Source organism: Macrobrachium rosenbergii, chromosome 4, assembly GCF_040412425.1.
Source record: "Macrobrachium rosenbergii isolate ZJJX-2024 chromosome 4, ASM4041242v1, whole genome shotgun sequence".
NCBI lineage: Eukaryota > Metazoa > Arthropoda > Malacostraca > Decapoda > Palaemonidae > Macrobrachium > Macrobrachium rosenbergii.
Genome location: NC_089744.1, coordinates 45,293,365 through 45,312,567, shown reverse-complemented (window position 1 = coordinate 45,312,567; position 19,203 = coordinate 45,293,365). Strand labels below are relative to the sequence as shown.

The following is a 19,203-nucleotide window of genomic DNA, read 5'->3' as shown; positions in this document are numbered from 1 at the left end:
TGGATGACATGACAGAGTGACCTATTTCCATCTTGAATTTTGTCTTTTTGACAAAGAAATTCAAGGCACTGATATCCAATACAGGCCTCCTTCCCCATAATGCCTTGGGAACTACAAAGAGATGGTTGAAAAACCTTCCCACCGACTTCTTCGACGTCTTCGATGGCTCTCTTCTTGAGGAGGGATGAGACTTCGTTCAAGAGGGCTGAAAACCTCTCTGAGCCTACAGAGTAGTCAGTCAACACGACGGGGGTGTTGACTCAGGGGGGCTTCTCTTTGAATGGGATGGAGTAGCCCTCCTTCAGCACTGTCACAATCCAAGTACTTCAATAAGGCTGCATAGGCCGACAGAGCGGAGTCCTGATCACATCACCTTCTTCCTCCGATGAAACGGGACAGGTGCAACTCCTTACGGGCCTGAGCAGACAAAGGCTCCTTCTTAAGACGACTCAAAATGTCAGCAAGCTGTCGCTGAATAGGTGCTAATGACAGATCCGTAGTGTCAACAGTGGGAAGCAATGAACAAGTTGGTGCCAAGAGTTTGGCATCTGGCGCAAGACGTGTCTGAGAATGTGCTGAGCGCTCCATGGAAGGCAAAGTACATCTGTGTACTGAACTCTTGGGCACTGCTGGGCACTCAGATACTGAAGGGTGCTTGTGCGCTAATGGGCGCTTGGGTGTTACTGGAGGCTCGGGGACTACTGGGTGCCCAGGTGCTATCGGGAGCTCAAGTGCTATTGAGTGCTCGGAAGCTACTGGGCATTCACGACAGGAAGGAGAGTGCTTGGATAACGAAGAACATCTTAGCGAGGAAGAATGCCTGGGTTCCAGCACAGGACGTTCTGGAGAAAAACATTCTAGGCTATCCCAGAAACTGCATGATGGCTGCTGCAGGGGTTCTCTGAATCTCTTGCAAGGCACTGGAGGGAAGCAAACTGTATCCACAGCAAGCCTTTTCAGTGGCTGCGATTCGTCACTAAAGTGCCATTGGCGCCTCTTCTCAGGGCTGGAAGCCTCAGAACTCGAGGACAGCCTACTCACTTCAGTCTGGATACCTTTCCAACGGCCATCTGTTGTCGCAGCCTAAGACATTGCATCATGTCCACCCGAGTGGGCAACTACCCGTGGGCAGACACCACCAACCTCCCTTGGGCCTCTGGTATGACTGCTCCCATGTATAGGGGAGTACACCACTGACCTTTGCCTAGGAGTGTCGGCTGGACGAGCAGCCACCTCCTCCACTGTCACTTCACTAACACTCTTACCATCCACTTTATCCATACAGGCTTTCACTGATGCCCCTAATTGGGCCATTGTATCTACTATAAGACCCATCTTTTGGTCAAAATTACGCACAATCTTCAACTCGGTGAGATGTATTCGTTCTTGGTCTGAATAATCAACCCGATATCACACATATAACATACAATTAGCGAATGACCTATAGCTAGAAGCGTTCGTGATTAATGTCAGAATAGCATGATAAAGCGTCGACTAAGTTGTTTTTTCGAGTGAATTATTAAAAATTGAACATCATGGAAGTGTCTAGCAACGACAGTGGTAAGAAATGGAGGAACCTTGCTCGCCTTGCAGATAACCAATATGATGACTTGGCAAGCAGGGAACTAGGGTTTCTTATCGTTGAGATCAATAACTCCAACCAAAAAGATGCAAAAATATTCACAGTCATATTGAAAGGATATGATCCTTTAAATTGGAGCAAGTCTGCAGAAAACATAATGAGAATAATTGAAGAGTACCACAGAAATTCCAAGTGATTAAGAGACTTATAAAGAAAATTTACATCAATCAACACATCCCAACAAAGAAAATGAATAAGGTGAATCTAGTGAATATACTGATTGATGCAATAGGAAAACGAATGCCTAAAGCATGTAATCTATGTAATGTGTGGTATAGCATTGTAAATCCACAAAATCTGATCAGGAAATGCTATGCATGCCACGTACCTACTCATCCTACATGTGCAGAAGTCCAACAAAATAAAAATAAGGACACAAGAGTATATTGCTCAACATGTCTAGTATGGATACACAATGTTATTAAATCAAGACAATGTGCAAATAGTAAAGGATGAAGAAGATGAGGAAGAGGAAGAAGAGGAAGATGGAAAAGAAGAAAATAAGATTGAAGAGACAGAAAAAAATAATGAAAACAAAGAATAGGATAAAAGTATGGATGCAGAGAAACTCATAGATTCTACATATGAGGCAATACAGCAGCATATATATAATGAAATAAATTATGACATGATAACCCAAAATAAAATCCCAAAGAGGCTGTACCCGGCTCTTCATACTGATGGGAAAGAGCAAGAAAAAAAAAGGAAAGAAAGACAAAGTCTGCACCCTTTTTAAAAGAGGGAATTGCAGATTCAGTGAAAGATGTTACTACAAACATCCCATGATATGTCACAATTATGAGATTTATGGCAAATGTGCATATCTAGATGGCTATGAGGAGGAATGCAGCGATCTACATCCAAAAATATGCAAAACTTGAGAGAAGGAAAAGGATGTAGGTTCAACAAAAAATGCAGATATATGCATCCTGTAGCCACAAAGAATAAAAATCAAAATCAAATACATATTAAAAATCAAAGTAAAAATGAAGCAAATAAAGAAAGGAATAAAGAACATGGGATGAAGGAAAAAAGCAAGTCAACAACACGTTATGAAATGTTAGCATCGAGATATGAGGCATCAGCACCTAGGTACAGAGCAAGGAACAAGCAATGTATCTATGATGCCAGGGGATGGTGCAGATCGGAGATAAATGCAGATACAATAAATATGAAGATGGAAGATCAAATATATTGGAAAAGTTGGATTTTTTAATGTCTGAATTTCTGGAAATGAAGAAAAGAACAACATATCAGAACAGGAAAGAGACATGGGAAAATCCTTACTATTACCCATATTAGATAATGGGGATAACACGCAAACCATCATATAAATGAATGCGCAAGGTTTAGTTTCAAGTAACTCAAAAAGAAAAATAGAGTTTTTAGAAGAATTAACCTAAACTGAAAAACTAGATATAATGAATATAAGTGAAACCTGGTACTCCCAAGAGACTGGTAATGATGATCAGATAAAGGGTTCCAAACTTATAGATCAGATAGAAAAAATAGGATCAAGGGGGAACAGTGATATATGGGAGAGACGTTAATCAAGGAAAAATCTGTGAGAAATACAGTAACACAGAATGTGAATTAATAATGGTAGAATTGGAATCTGAAAAATTAGTGAACATCGTAATATACAGACCCCCTAATACTAAAGAGTTTGACATAATAATACACAAATTGGATGATATACGTAGAAATCACTTTAACTTTCCTTTCATAGATTGGAAAGAATGAATAGAAGATTGTGGTTGTACTTATACATATAAAAAAGAGGGTAATAGTAATGCAGAAGATAAGAGGCAATTTGAAAAGCTATTAGATATGCTACTAGAACATAACATTCAGCAAATAAATCACCTACCAACAAGAAAGGATAATATTTTAGACCTAGTAATTGTGAACGAGGTGAACTATGTTAGAGAAATAACAGTGTATAATACGAGTATTTCAGACCATAATGTCGTAGAATTAACAGTCCGTTCCAAAGCAAGTGAAAACAGAGATAAGCAAGAGACGAAAAAGTGGGAAGGATATGGAAAATACAATTTCTATAGTAAGAATATAAAATGGTCAGAAATAAATGAAGAATTAAACAAAAACTGAGAAAATATATTCGTAAGTGATAATATACAGGTAAATACGGATATATTATATAAAATATTAGAGAAATAGTGGAAAAGTATATACCGAAGAAGAAAAGTAAACATCAGTCATGCATACCAGGAGACAGAAGGATCTTGTTTCAGAAAATTATAAAGTGGAAAAAAGGTCTTGCAAAAGAAAAGAATGCATGGAAAGTGATGGAACTAAAAAGATAGAAAATGCAGAACAAAAGATTATACAATCAAAAGAAAATGAAAAACAGGACTTAGAAGAGAAGACCCTACAAAATATCTAGCAAAACCCCAAAATATTTTACTCATATGCAAAAAAGATGAATAAAAGAAGAGTGGAAATAGGCCCTCTAAGAATTGAAGGGCGATTAACAAATTAAAAAAAGGAAATATGCAACATATTAGCAAACGATATAAGAGAGAATTTATACCTAGATTTGATAATGAAGATAATGATACAGAAATAAGAGATGAAAATAGTGAATATTTTATCGGACATAGATATTAATGAAGCCGATATTGTGCATGCTATTAATGAAATTAAAAAGGGATCAGCAGCCGGACCAGACGATGTCCCTGCCATTTCGTTAAAGAAAGTAGCTCATTCTATCACAAAGCTGCTTGCAATATTACGAAAAAGTGTAGGTACAGGCAAGATTTATGATGAGCATTAATTAGCATATATTACCCCTACTTTCAAAAGTGGATCAAGACTAGAGGCAAGTAATTACAGTATAGGCCTGTGAGTCTAACATCACATATTATGAAAGTGTATGAAAGGGTAATGAAGAAAAATATGATGAAACATTTATTAAAAAATAGTTTGTTTAATATAGGACAACATGGTTTTGTACCCGGAAAAAGTTCACAAACCCAATTGTTAGTCCACCATGAAAACATAAAAATATGATAAACGAAAAAGATACAGATGTGGTTTACCTAGACTTTGCAAAAGCTTTTGACAAGGTAGACCATAATATATTAGCGAAAAAAATCAAAAAAACATAATATTGTGGACAAAGTAGGAAGATGGATAAAAGAATTTTTGCAAAACAGAAAACATAGTGATTGCAAACGATGAGAAATCGATGAAGCTAAGGTAATATCCGGCGTGCCACAGGGTACGGTGTTAGCTGCATTGCTGTTTGTTATGATTGCAGACATAGACAGTAATGTTAAGGGCTCGGTAGTGAGAAGTTTCACCGATGACAGCAAGTAGAGATATTACTTGTGAAGATAAGAACTCGCTGCAGAGAGACCTAAACAAAATATATGAATGGGCTGAGGTAAATAGGATGGTATTTAACTCTGATATATTTGAATCAATAAATTATGGTGATAAAGAAGGAATGCTATATACATATAGGAGACCTAATAACCAGAAAATCACAAATAAGGAAGCAGTTAAAGACCTTGGTGTGATGCTGAATAAGAATATGTTATAAAATGATCAAATAGCAACACTATTGGCCAAATGCAAAGAAAAAATGGGAATGTTGTTCAGGCACTTCAAAACGAGAAAAGCCGAACACATGATTATGCTTTATAAAATGTATGTATGTAGTCCACTTGAATACTGCAATATGATATGTACCCACACTACCAAAAGGATATTACACAAATAGAGAGAGCACAAAGGTCCTTTACAGCTAGAATACAAGAAGTTAAGGACCTTGACTACTGGGAAAGACTACAATTCTTAAAATTATAGTGTCTCGAAAGGAGAAGAGAACGCTACATGATAATACAGGCATGGAAACAGATAGAAGGAATTACTGAAAACATCACGGAGCTAAAAATATCAGAAAGAGCAAGGAGAGGTAGATTAACAGTGCCCAAAACTATACCAGGAAAACTAAGGAAAGCACACAGGACATTAATCCACCACGCACCAGCATCGATAATGCAGCGTCTATTCAATCTGAGGAACCTATCAGGAGTGAGTGTAGATGTGTTTAAGAATAAGCTTGACAAATATCTAAGCTGTATCCCAGACCATCCAAGATTGGAAGATGGAAAATATACTGGAAGATGCATTATTCCTGTTATATTTGTGCCTGCTCCCACTGTGTCCCCTATTCCCAGTCCTTCGACTATTCCACCTACTCCTTTATCCAGCTCCCTCGCTTACGAAACTGACCCTTTACCTTACAACTACCTTACAGTTCGTTTGGGTTGCCCCAGGTCCCTCAGTGTGAGGCACCTCTGTCTACCAGATAATTACTAATGCAATTATCTGGTAGACATCAGAGGTGCCTCACACTGAGGGACCTGGAGCAACCCGAACGATCTGTAAGGCAGTTGTAAGGTAAGGGGTCGGTTTCGTAAGCGAGGGAGCTGGGTAAAGGAGTAGGTGGAATAGTCAAAGGACTGGGAATAGGGGACACAGTGGGAGCAGGCACAAATATAACAGGAATAATACCATCAGAAGACTTTGCAGAACTATCTACAGCTTCACTATTTACTGTATTACTCTCGGCTCTAGCAGCTGCCTTCTGTTTCCTTTCCCTATTCAGTTTTGTTAAATGAGAGCTCAAATCAATTGAACACAATCTTGCCCCCTACAGTCTGTACACAGTGTCAGAGTCATACTTCTCTTTTTGAGTCAGCAGCCTTTGCTGCAATAGCATAAACTAATTGCACTTGAGTCAGACATAATAAATCTAACGTCAACAAAAACACGTCTCAATAAGTGTCAAATCTAAGGAAAAGGTCCCAATCCATGATAAATGGTCTTGCTAAGAAAACCTATCATAAACACAAGGCCACAGGCTACCAATACTTCACCAAAGGGAAGAATTTCCAATGGAAAAATGCTGAAAATCAAAATTTAAGCTGAATGCTCACAACTGAAATACAGTCGAGAGCCGGCAGAAAACAGCTGAGCTCTTTGCTGAAGTTGTCCCTTTCTTACCCTGAAAGTGGGTGGGGTCAAGTCACCTACACCGACACTAGCGGTACGGGGAATTTCAAAAATTTTAAGCTGCCAGCAAGTGAAACTGTGAGCTATGTAATTACTTGGTAAGCTACATATATAAAAATCCAGGTTATGGCATTTTCAAGAGACACAAAGGATACCCAAGGGATTAAAAGTAAAGTTTTCTTACGACTTTCAACAATTATTTCAAGTTATGCTGATTTGCGGCTTGTGACGCAACATTGGAACATAAACCAGGGACTGCCTGTATGTATATATATATATATATATATATATATATATATATATATATATATATATATATATATATATTATATATATATATATATATATATATATATATATATATATATATATATATATATATATACACATACACATACATATATATATATATATATATATATATATATATATATATATATATATATATATATATATATATATATATATATATATATATATATATATATATATATGCATAAAATATATATATGTATGTATATATATATATATATATATATATATATATATATATATATATATATATATATATATATATATATATATATATATATATATAATCTGGTTATACCTAGAAATTCTTGTAATGGAATTTCATAACCTTCAGAAATAGATTTTTCCTTTGTCAAAATCCCTTATATAATATATATAATCTGGCTCTACATATCTTTTATAACCTTCAGCTTCTTTTGTGATACCAAATCATCTATGCAGTACGACATGAGTAAAATTAGTGGCTTCTGTGGTGTATAAACATTTTTAGCTTATAATTATTAACATTCACATAACCTCACTACTATATATTACAACAAACAAAAACTAATTACAGTAAAATGTTCATGAGGCCAAATCCAGAAATATCAAAACCTGAGTATAATATAAAATAAACCAATACCATCATCCTAACAATTACAATCTTTAAGGTTGAATAATAAAAATGCATTGAAAGATGACAGTATTACTTGTCAACTAAAACAACTAAGCATACATTATGAAAGAAAACACTATCACTGCACGTCATATCACAGATTACATTTTCAAAAGAAATAGCAAAGTTATCAAATTATTGACTTTCTTGGATGAAAGGATAAAATGTAAATTAGTAATACAGTTGGACACAATGAATAAACAGCTCAATAAGCCAAGCAATTACAGTCAGACCCAAGTAATTGCTGATCCACCTACCCAGGGTTAGCCACAGAGGAAAAAAATGACATTTTTATAATAAAACGGGGTTTGAACCCAAAGGGAAATGAAAACCCTATTTTTAGTTTGGGAGCCGTGAGAGCCTCATACAGTTATGTCTGCCTTAGGCAGCGCCCCGGCTAAATCCCTTATCAGAGAACTTATAGCACAGGGTTGGCACGTATTCATTCCGGTTAATGGAAGCTTGTCACTATTGTGATAGGATATCAGGTCTCGGGGGGTTTGCACTTTGACCCCCTATCCGCCGCATTGATGAATCAATTCATGGCTAAACATCTCCACTGGTTACACCTTTCCATTTGCACTGCCGTGGCTAGTTCGAATGAATCGGGTCAAAACACGACTACGCATCTACTGCGCATGCGCATGTTGCCAACCCAATGTAGGAATAGCTGTGCCTCCCTAAAAGGTTATACTCCCTGCAAATGAATGGGTGGGCATAACCCAATATACTTAATGCTGACTGGAAGGGTCTGAGGCTCTCGCGGCTCCCAGACTAAAAATAGGGTTTTCATTTCCCTTTGGGTTTCAAACCCGTTTTTAGTCGAAGGAGCCATGAGAGCCTCTGCAATGTACCAGAGAACATTTTTAAGAGGCTTTTTGTATATTTATAAAGCCCTCAAACATCATATGACAGGAAGGATGGACTTTTAGCCACTATCCCTAACCAAAAAAGCTTTTTCGCTTCCCTTGGGTTCAGACCAAAATCTAAAATCCTTTCCCTTTACAGCTGTAACAGCCCACCCTTTAAGCTGTCTCCGAAGAGACTGTGTATTGGTGAAGAGCAAAAGAAATAGACTATAATAGGAAAAAATAACCTACTGGTTTTTAAAACACTCACTTTAAAGGAAGAGTTCCTCTTGCCAGCCAATTCACCTTCCGGGCATCCTTATCTCTTGCCCACGACTTTGCCGAGGGATATGCACGCAGTCTGGACACCTCATATTTGTTTAACATAGTGTTTGACAAACACTTCATGCCCAGACCACCCCGTGTATTTGGATGCGTCCTCCATACTAAAGTTACCGAAAAAGGCAAGTGAGGCTGCGTACTTACGGAGGTCATGTGACTTTGGATCTGATCCTGGGCATAGATCTACAATTAACTTACAAATGCTGGTTCTGAGGCTTTCTAGGCAAAGTGGGGTGCTTTCGTTTGGTACCAAAAAGAGGGGCCCTTGCGTGACACGGTTGGTGCGATCAAGGTACTTTTTCACTGTGGCCACTGGACACAGCTTCGGATTAGAGGGCAAAGAAGCGATTACTATGGGTTTCCATCTATGAAACGGATTCTCGTTTTTAGCTAAAAAAATCTCTGAATGAAAAGGTTACTTTATTCTTTCCAAAAGAACAAAACTGATCTCCTCTTTTTAGCGCATGGATCTCTGCTGATCTGGCTCCCATCACCAGGCCCACTAAAAACAATGTTTTTTCTAACAAGAATTTCATATTATTGTCTAAACGTCTGTTCAGAGCAGCTAGGACTATATCTAGATCCCATGATAATTCACATGGTTGTTCACTCGGCCTGCGGAGAGCCACTGATTTCATTATCATTTCAAACACTTCTGAATATACCTCTACTCCAAATCCGTACCTTAAAGGAACCGCAAGGGCCGCCTTGTGATTTTTAATAGTGGAGGAAGCCAACTTTTTTATGTCAAATAAAAACACAAAGAACTCCCCAACGAAGTTATTATCGATGGTAGTTGGTTTACGGTCCCTAACAAATGAGACAAATTTGTTCTAAGTATACCTTAGTTTTACCAGACCACTGAGCTGATTAACAGCTCTCCTACACTGACTGATACTGTTTGGCAGATTTCCCCTTAATATTAGTGATTAAGAATTCCCTGACTTCAGGTGACCATTCCATGAAGCACAGGGATCTGAGAAAGTCCACACGTGAAGGCTTTTCAGAAAGGAGGAGGCGTGACAGTTATCCCTTGAACCTGCTGGGAAAGAATAGGAAGATGTAGTGGCTTGTGATGAAAAGTCAGCTTCTGTAGGGTTGGAAACCAATGGCTGTTCGGCCACATTGGAGCAATCAACACTCCCCTCCACTTGAACTCCTTGAGGAGTTGCACTACTTTCATTAATAAATTCGTTGGGGGAAACAGGTAAATGTTCCCCAGCAGGTTCCAGTCCAGCGAAAGCGCGTCTCTGGCCACTACTCAAAGGTCGTGATAGGGGATGACAAAATTCGGTAATTTGTGATTGTCGCGTGTTGCAAACAGATCTACCTGAAGATATGGGTGATCTCCGAGGATCCCGCTGAATGACCCGCTGTCCAATTCCCACTCCCCTTCCTGGGCTTTGAATCTGGAGAGGGAGTCCGCTATGACATTCTGAGCTCCCGCAAGGTGGGATGCTGACAGAGTCCATTTCTTCACCTGAGCTTTGTACCACCGGCTTGTTGTCTATGAACAACTGAATGTGAGATCCCCTCTTGGGTTTCAGTCCCTTGAGTGACAGGAGCACTGCCATTATTTCTTTGATATTGATATGGCAAGATTTGAGGGCTCCCAACCACTTTGTTCTGATCTGAGTGTCCCCCATCCGTCCTTCGACGAAGCATCTGTATGAATGGTCAATGAGATTGGTTTCGGGACTAACCGGACTGAAGATTTCAGGGCCTGATTCAATGCCCACGGTTTGAGCATTGTCTTGAACCTCCTTTTCATTGGGACCTTGTGGTCTCTGAATGATTTGTTTGCCTTTAAAATGAGAATCCGGTTCAAATCCTTCAAAGTCGTTTTCAAGACTGGATCTACTATTGATGCGAATAGTAGTTTGCCCTCCAGCACTTCTAGGTTCCTTCTGGAAAAACTCTTGGCTTTTCTGAACCTCTTTACCTGATCTACTATTGACCTCCTGGAGGTCTCTGGTAGGGCTAGCTTTCTGCTTTCTAGACACCATTGTAGGCCTAGCCATCTGAACTTTTTTTCTGGCTTCAGCCGTGACTTTTCCCAGTTGATTAGGAACCCGAAGTCCTGCAAGGTCTGAACCACTATTCGGGACGCTTCTAGACACTCTTCTAACAATTCCGCCCAGATCAGCCAGTCGTCCAGATACGCCATGACATTCACCCCCTGTAGTCTTAGTTGTTCTAAGATCACTTTGGTCAATTTCGTGAACACTCTGGGGGCTACATTGAGGCCGAATGGCATCACTTTGAATCTGTACGACTGGCGACCCAGACGGAATCCTAGATACTGGCGAAAATGAGGTTGGATTGGAATGTGCCAATATGCGTCTTTCAAGTCGATAGAAGAGGTGTAGCTGTCCTTTGGCAAGGTATGTCTCATCTGATCTATCATCAGCATTTTGAATTTGGGACAGTTTATTGCTTTGTTGAGTTCAGAGAGGTCCAGAATGACTCTCCTTTCCTGAGAGTCCCTCTTTGGAACACTGAAAAGCCTCCCCTGGAACCTGATAAAGTGGCATTTCTCTATTATGTCCTTTATTAGCATTTTGTTCACAAATAGGACCGATTCTTTTGTGCTGCGCTGATGAAGGTATTTGTTGCGGAAGGGGCCCTTCCAATCCCAGCGCAGACCTTTCGATACCACTTGATAGGCCCAAGGGGACACTTTCCAGGCTTCCTGGAACCTCTTCAGTCTGCCCTCAACCTGAAATGTCTCACTGGTTGAACTGACCTCTACCACCACCTCGTCCTCCCCTGTTACCTTTCTTCCCTCGAAAGGATCCGCCTCTTCCACGACCGCCTCGAGCCTCCTGGAACTGCCTAAATTGGGATTGTTGGGATGGCAGTGCACTGCTGCTCTTCAAGGATGGCTGAGAGTGCGGCATAGGGAATTGTTTCTAGGAAGAGGGGCCTTGTTCTGGGTCTGGCGCAGGAAGAGCTGGTGCTTTAAAAGCCTTCTTATATTGTTGCTTCTTCCTGCGTTTTACCCCCCTTGGGTCTGTTTCCGGGTCATATCCTAGTAACTCCTCAAATCTGATACCTCGGTGGGTAGCAATATTATTCAGCTTGGTTACTAGGCCCCTAGGGAAGAGATCACTACACATAGGGGAGGCGAAGAGGAGCTCCTTTACTGGCATAGACTTCTGGTCAGCGAATTTCATGGCTCGACGTCTAAGTTTTAATTTGGATGCCGCCCAAGCCTCCAGAAGGTGAATGAAGATTGGGCCCATGCTCCGAATTTGTAACCTTGGAAGCACTGCATCTCTTTGCTGGTCACAGCGGTATGCCTGAGATTCCATTAACGTCAAGGTTGTAATGCAGGACATTAATAGTTTCCTCGCCTTGAACTCCTGAACACACAAGGTGTGTGCAAGGTAAGGAGTGTCCGCAAAAAAGCATGAACAGGCATGGTTTGCTAGAAATTTGCCTTTCTTCATCACCTCTGTGAAGCCTGCTAATGGTTTTGTTAGATCATCCATGGGATCTGGCAGAACTGTTCCAAAGTCCAGGAGTTCCTTTAAAGAGAACTTCGTCCCATGGGCAGCTGACTCTACCCACTTCTTTTCCCAAGATTTGAACAGTTTATTGGTGATAGATGGGAACTTCTCACCAACTGGTACTTTCCAGATAGGAAGGTTCCTAGCAAGAACCTGGGTGCCCAGAGAACCACCTCCCAGGTCCTGGCAGATATTAGAAAGGAAGCCCTTCGCCTGATCCTGGGTAAAAATCATGGTTTCCTCCGGTACCATAGCCAGAGTCTTAGGTGTTTGGCATCGAAAGCGAAACTTACTACTTTTGAAGTGGACAAAAGGTTTTGCAAACTCTAACCTAGCTAGAGGGGTACATACATCACTATCATAGAAGATGCCATCCACTGCTCTAGCTAGCCGTGATGTCACCACCCAGGGATTATACTGCTCTGGCTCGTCCTCCACCACTCTCAAATCTGGGAAATCATCTATATTAATAGGTGGATCTGACACTTGTGCGTGCTCCGCAGTCTGTCCCTGAGCCCCTGTATCCAAAGATTTTGCAAGTTGTAGTTCTATCAACTTGTCCAGCTTTGATTCCATTGCAGACATCCCAGCTTCTTGTGCCGCAAACTTTCTCTTAGTAGAGGCAGTTGTGCAGACTGAAACATTATCCTCATCGACGTCCATAGGAGCCGATTTACTAGGGATGCTGCCAGGAATCGGTTGATCTATTGGGGGTCGAGGCTCAGGATCAGATAGATCCCCCTCATCATCCAAATTTTCATATTCTCCCAAATCGACCTCATCCTCCGGTATGAAGGGGGGCACCACAGTGGATGCATTAGGATCCACCACGACATCATCAGGTGAGTTCTCATAACCCCTGACCGACTGAATTCTGGCCGTGGGGAAGAGAAAATCTCTTACACCTTTGTCTGGCAAATAGCCAAGAGGACCTTTTGAGCCAATTTTAGAGAATCCTCTTACCCATGCCCTTAAATGTTGTATATTAATATTTGCCTGTAAAAGAAAATAATACTATGAAACACCCCTAAAATGTTTAAGGAACTATGTTACATAAGCCATTATATCATGAGAAAAAATAAGCATATAGTTTTTATATTCTGGAATGAGGTGACATTCATTCTATATCTATTTTTATATTCTTGAATGAGGTGGCATTCATTCTACTATCTCAAATGGCTGGGTTCATGCCCAGTTGACATCCCTGTTCGAGGCTCGCCTCCAATGGTCGCTAGGCAAAGGGGAAAAAGGGGGGGGTTTACCCACCGGGGAGCTACAACTGAAGGGCAATCTAAGATCACGAACAAGGAAGTCGAATAGTATTGGGATTATGTCAGTTCTATGACAGAGCAACAGGTAAAACCATGCCATTCGAGTCGAGGGTATCACAGACCAAGAATGTGGGCTATCATGTAGGCTTAGCCTAGACTAGGGGATCTAGGTATATCCAATATAGGACATCGATTGCCCCAGACAAATATCGTTGGCAAGAATCGATACTCACGACTTCATTGGTGCATGGCAACAACCTTACAGCTAATAGAACGACATATCTTTATTTGAGTTCATAACTCATTTCTATACTGCACTATTCGACATAAAAGAGCTACTATTTCGAATCAATTTGACATAAAAAAGTTACTATTTCGAATCAATTTGTCATGAGATAAGCTTCTATTTTGAAATAATTCAACTTGAGGTATCTGGTAACTCGACTGGGAGCCAGTGTATCATATGCAATTTTCGTTACGAAACAATTCTGAGTCGAAGGCTTCGACAGAGCTTCGATGGAACCGTCTAGAATGTTCCAGAAGCCCGCATCATTTTTCCACGCTGATAATGGGACATAAATCGGAGGTTTTACACAAAAACTCTATCAAAATGTCCAAAATATAATATATTATTTACACAAATAACACTAAAAAGAATTACCTTAACCGAAAGCGGCTATCATCCGCTTCAAACCTAAAAGTAGCAAAGGTTAGCCTAACTTTAGCGCTAGCACTAGCGTTCGGGTTATCGATAATTTCATAACAATCAGGTTTATATAAACTTTCCAAGCATGTTAAACAGTTCACGCTAGGGTTTTTTGACATGCTGAATCTAAAACCTATCCTACCCTAACCTATGCTTTTCCCAAGCCATCATTTAGGACATTTAAAAATATTAGTTAAGCAGAATTTTGTGACTGCGGTAGGGCAGGTACAGGCAGTCCCCGGTTTACGACGGTTCCGACTACTTACGGCGTTCCGAGGTTCTAATATATTCATCAGAAATTATTTCAGTTCGGTATGACGCTCCCAAGCCATCATTTCGACACGGCAGAATAAAAAGGTTTTTTTGATGTAAAACTCAAAATATTAGTTACATCGTTTTCAATGACTAAATTTTTTCTTATGATTTTTGACGATTTTCGACGATTTTCCGATTAATGATTTTCGTAGGGCAGGTACTTATCTTATTCCCGTTGACTGAGATGAAGACTCCATGCCAAATAAAGTTGAAATCCCTCAAATTACGATGGAAAAGATTTTATCACATACCAAAAAGCGAGGCTAGAAAAACATATGGTTGGCAACATGCTCATGCGCAGTAGATGCACAGTTGCGTTTTGACCCGATTCATTCGAACTAGCCACGGAAGCGCAAATGGAAAGGTGTAACCAGTGGAGATGTTTAGCCATGAATTGATTCATCAATGCGGATAGATAGGTTCAAAGTGCAGACGCCCCGAGACCTGATATCCTATCACAATAGTGACAAGCTTCCATTAACCGGAATGAATACGTGCCAACCCTGTGCTATAAGTTCTCTGATAAGGGATTTAGCCGGGGCGCTGCCTAAGGCAGACGTAACTGCATGAGGCTCTCGCGGCTCCCTTTGACTAAAAAATAAGGTTTTACATATACTTACCAAGTAATTATATAGCTGTAGAAACTATAGCTATGTAATTACTTGGCAATTTTCATATATAAAAAACACCTATTCTGTCATAACTGAGCTAATATAGATGTACTGGGGTTTATATGGGCATAAGCAGGTTGACTAATGTGCATTTATCACTACTTACATAAACAGTTTATTTATGTTAGTTTAAAATCTTTTTATTCTTATACTGTAAAGACCTGCTGTATCCAAAAATTTGTATTATTCTTTTCCATGTACAACTAATAATAGTTATTGTAAGACAAATTAGGGTTTATATGAGAATAAACAGGTTGTTTGTAAGATTTACATATATATAGAACTCTGTTGCACAATGTGCTCACAATTATCCACAGTTTCAGGTATCTGCAATGGGTCTTGGAAAGTATTACTACCCACAGATACAGGGGGCCCACCATAATCTAATTCAGTGGTTCTCAATCTTTTTTAATGATGGCACCCTAACTAATGTAATCATGACCGTGGCACCCTTCTTCACCATCCCACCATATCGCATGAATTAACTTCTCATCAAATGACTAAATTTATTATCCATACTCAAGCCAAAATCAGCACACAGTACAAACAGAAATATACTGTACCAACAAAGAGCGTATCAGAATTAGATAAACATAATTAGAGTAGACACACTGACAATACTTATATGAAGACCTCCAAACTTTTTTTTTTTTTTTTTTTTTTTTAAATGATCATTGAGATGATCTAGCCAAGACAAAATTCATGACAATCTTGCGGCATCCCTAGGCACTGTCTGTGGCACCCCAGAATGCCACGGCACCCAGTTTGAGAATCACTGATCTAATTATTATACAAATGGGACTTATTTTATAGTGGTGTCATGTTCATCAAGAGTAGTCCACGTTCACTCAAATGTGAGAAAGTTACTGCAAAAGTAAAATAGGTCTGTCTCTTGTATGGAAACTGTTACTTCAAAGGCATTTCAGTTACCGTTGGTTTGCATGAGGAAGAAGCAACATAGGTTGAGGTTCCCTAGCTGATGATGAGTTGATAGCCAAGACTTCTTCACTGCAAGCTGTTATGTCAGCTCCTATATCTTCATCTTTACTCTCTTCCATCATGTCTTCCATTTTTGTGTCAGAATCTGTGTCTTCAGCTATATTTGATTCATCTGCTGCCATCTGAGGTAAAAATAAAAAGGTAAACTTTAGTGTCTTCATAACTTCTGTCAATAAGAATAACAGTCCTACTAAAAGTTATCTGCATATAGTCAAATATCAAGATTGATTTATGGCAATACAAAATTTCTAAAATACTCCCATACTCTTACAATGAAATCTATAACTAGGACAGGATGCAATGCAAAATTATATTCCCTTCAACATGAACCCATTAATACACTTTAGATAGCCTATTTGTTCATCCATGAAAATTTTATGACACTGAAAGCAGCAAAAGAATGGCAGCAGTGTCAAAAATGACAGTGCATGTGCCATAGGTTGCAGGGGTATGAAAAAGTAAGTTTATTGATTGTGTGTCTGCCATCCTAGATGCAGCTTGCAGCTTTTCTCCAGACTTATGCTGATTGTGGATTTTTTCTTCTTTCCATTCTTTCCTCATTATCATTAATATTCATCCCATAATAATTTTCCATCAGTTTCATTTCATAGTTTGTGTAATTACTTACTATACTGTAGTAAGTTAATGTTTTCTGAAGTACTGAACAGTTGCTTTTTCCAGAGCAGTAGTTCCATTCTACTGTTTTATTATTATAATTGTTGATGGTATCAGCAACCAGCTGTCTTACATTTGCAACTCTGCTTGAACTCATTTTTTCTGGGTTTCTTTGGTGTAAGTTTTCTCCTTTTGCAAAAGGTGTTCTTATGCTTTACTAGGGAGTTAGTTACTTATTTTTATGATCTTATTGGTCTGGCATTGGTATTACCATTAATAACAATCTATTTGCACATTTTCATGTACCCAGTGCTCTAAAAAATTTAATGTGAAATTATTTATGTTTATTGCTTTCCATAAGTTAATCTACTGCATTTCAGCATTAGCAATAGATTTTTTTTTCACATTCTTCTATTATTACTTATTTTAATTACTCTTCCATCATTACCTATTTTAATTGTCTTAGAATAGGGGCATAAGCTGACATACTAGGTTCTGCAAAGGCTTCTTGGCTAATTCTGAGAGAAAGCTTCATACTTTTTAGACCTCCTGCTAGGGCCAAGTATGCATTCCTTAAATGACCTATGATCTTTCCAGGAGCTGGACTTCATCACAAGATACATTTTAAGTGCTCTAAAGTACTCATAAGAAATCTGATATCTCTTTGCTTTGGAGGTCACTGCTGGTTCTCATCTAACCTTCACCCCCCTCCCTCCCCTTCTGCACAATTGCAGGAGAACTGTGCAGTAGTTAAGGAAAGATGATGCAACTTCCATTACACCAATATAGCCTGATGAAGAGGTTTGTTCAATTTTGCAGTCTGGTATGAAGTATTACCTCTGCCTACCTTTGTCTACCATACATGAGGAACTTTGACTTCACTTTGTAAGTTGGAAGATCTGTCTCCTTTCTCTTTCTCTATTCCTGCCACTAATGATGGTAGTTGGTCAGAATCTAGGCAGCACCTTTCTCTGGTAGTTTTTCATCTGAAAAATGTGGGATCTAGCCTGCCTGCTCCAGTGGCTGTCACTTTCTCTGACATTATTGATCCATCATCCCCAACCCCTGTAAAGATTCCATTGATGTTGCACCTAAAATTCAGGACTCCGAGGATCCCAGGGTAGATGTTAGCACTTCCTCAACCTGCAATCTTAGTAACAACAGCGCTTCTGCAGTTCCTGCAGTGGATATTATTCCTGAGGTTACTTAATGTCCAGACTCTCTGCCCTATCAAGATGCTCCTGAATCCATGAGTACCCTGTTAGGCAGTGACACACTGATTCAAGCTGCTATTAACTGCCTACCAACACTTCAAGTTCTGGGAGCTCTTCTTCCTTTAGCCATGAACATGGATCTCATTGTTCCAAGGATCAGCACCACTCTTCTGGCCCTGCTAATTCAAACCACAATCACAATTGTTTCCATTTCAGGGTTTCACAAGACCTCTGCTTCAAGTCATGACAAGGATAGAGGTTTTCTGCATTTAGCCATCATTCCAAGCCATGCTGCTCTTCCAGATTAGTCCATTCCTAAGTCACTGCTCCTGAACAAACTTCAGCAAGCCCTTCAGTTCCAACCTTAAGTCTTGGTGGGTAGAACTTCATTAGCAAAAAGTGACTGTCAGCCCACAACATTCAGACTCTACCTGAACATGATGCTCTCTAAATTCCATGGAAGCCACTCCAGCACCTGACAACAGCTGAGATTTATCATGTCAGAAGTCCAACACAGCTTGTTGAGGGAGGAGATACTTTACTTTGAAGAGATGCTGATATACCTGAGAGGTGTGAATCCCATCTGTAATTTAATACATCATATCTGGAGATGAATAAATTCTGTCAACATACTGCACCTGAAAATTATTTGTATTTTTAAAGAGTTATCCTTCACTCATAGCTACAGGTTCACACCTAATCCAAAACCCTCGTGGAAAGCTGTTTTGGTTTTGGGATTTTTCCTATTTTGGAGCTGAAGGCTGCTCCTAAATACACAAGCACATTTCATTTCCAACAACTATATTCTGTAAAATTAAAAAATACACAGCATCAATAAGAACCGTAATTTGCATACAATCGACCCCCCGTATTCACAGGAATACCGAAACCACAATATACAGTAATACTTCGATCTTACACGATTCGAGTTGCGCGAATTCACACACACACGAACTTTCCACTGGAACCTAACTAATTGGCATACGCGATTTTTTAAGACACAAAATTCTCGAGAAACCCTGCAGAAGTGGTCGAGAAACCCTGCTGAAGTGGTT

The 19,203-nt window shown here is 39.5% G+C and overlaps 1 protein-coding gene across 6 annotated transcripts in view; it reads right to left on the bottom strand.

Moving 5' to 3' along the window:
* Positions 1-19,203, bottom strand: part of ida (anaphase promoting complex subunit 5 ida) — a 202,497-nt gene that overhangs the window by 99,757 nt on the left and 83,537 nt on the right. For all 6 annotated transcript variants that reach the window (XM_067096145.1, XM_067096121.1, XM_067096138.1 and 3 more), the window contains exon 7: positions 16,251-16,441. In XM_067096145.1, coding sequence (XP_066952246.1) covers positions 16,251-16,441 — 191 coding nt within the window. The remainder of the gene's footprint in view (positions 1-16,250; positions 16,442-19,203) is intronic.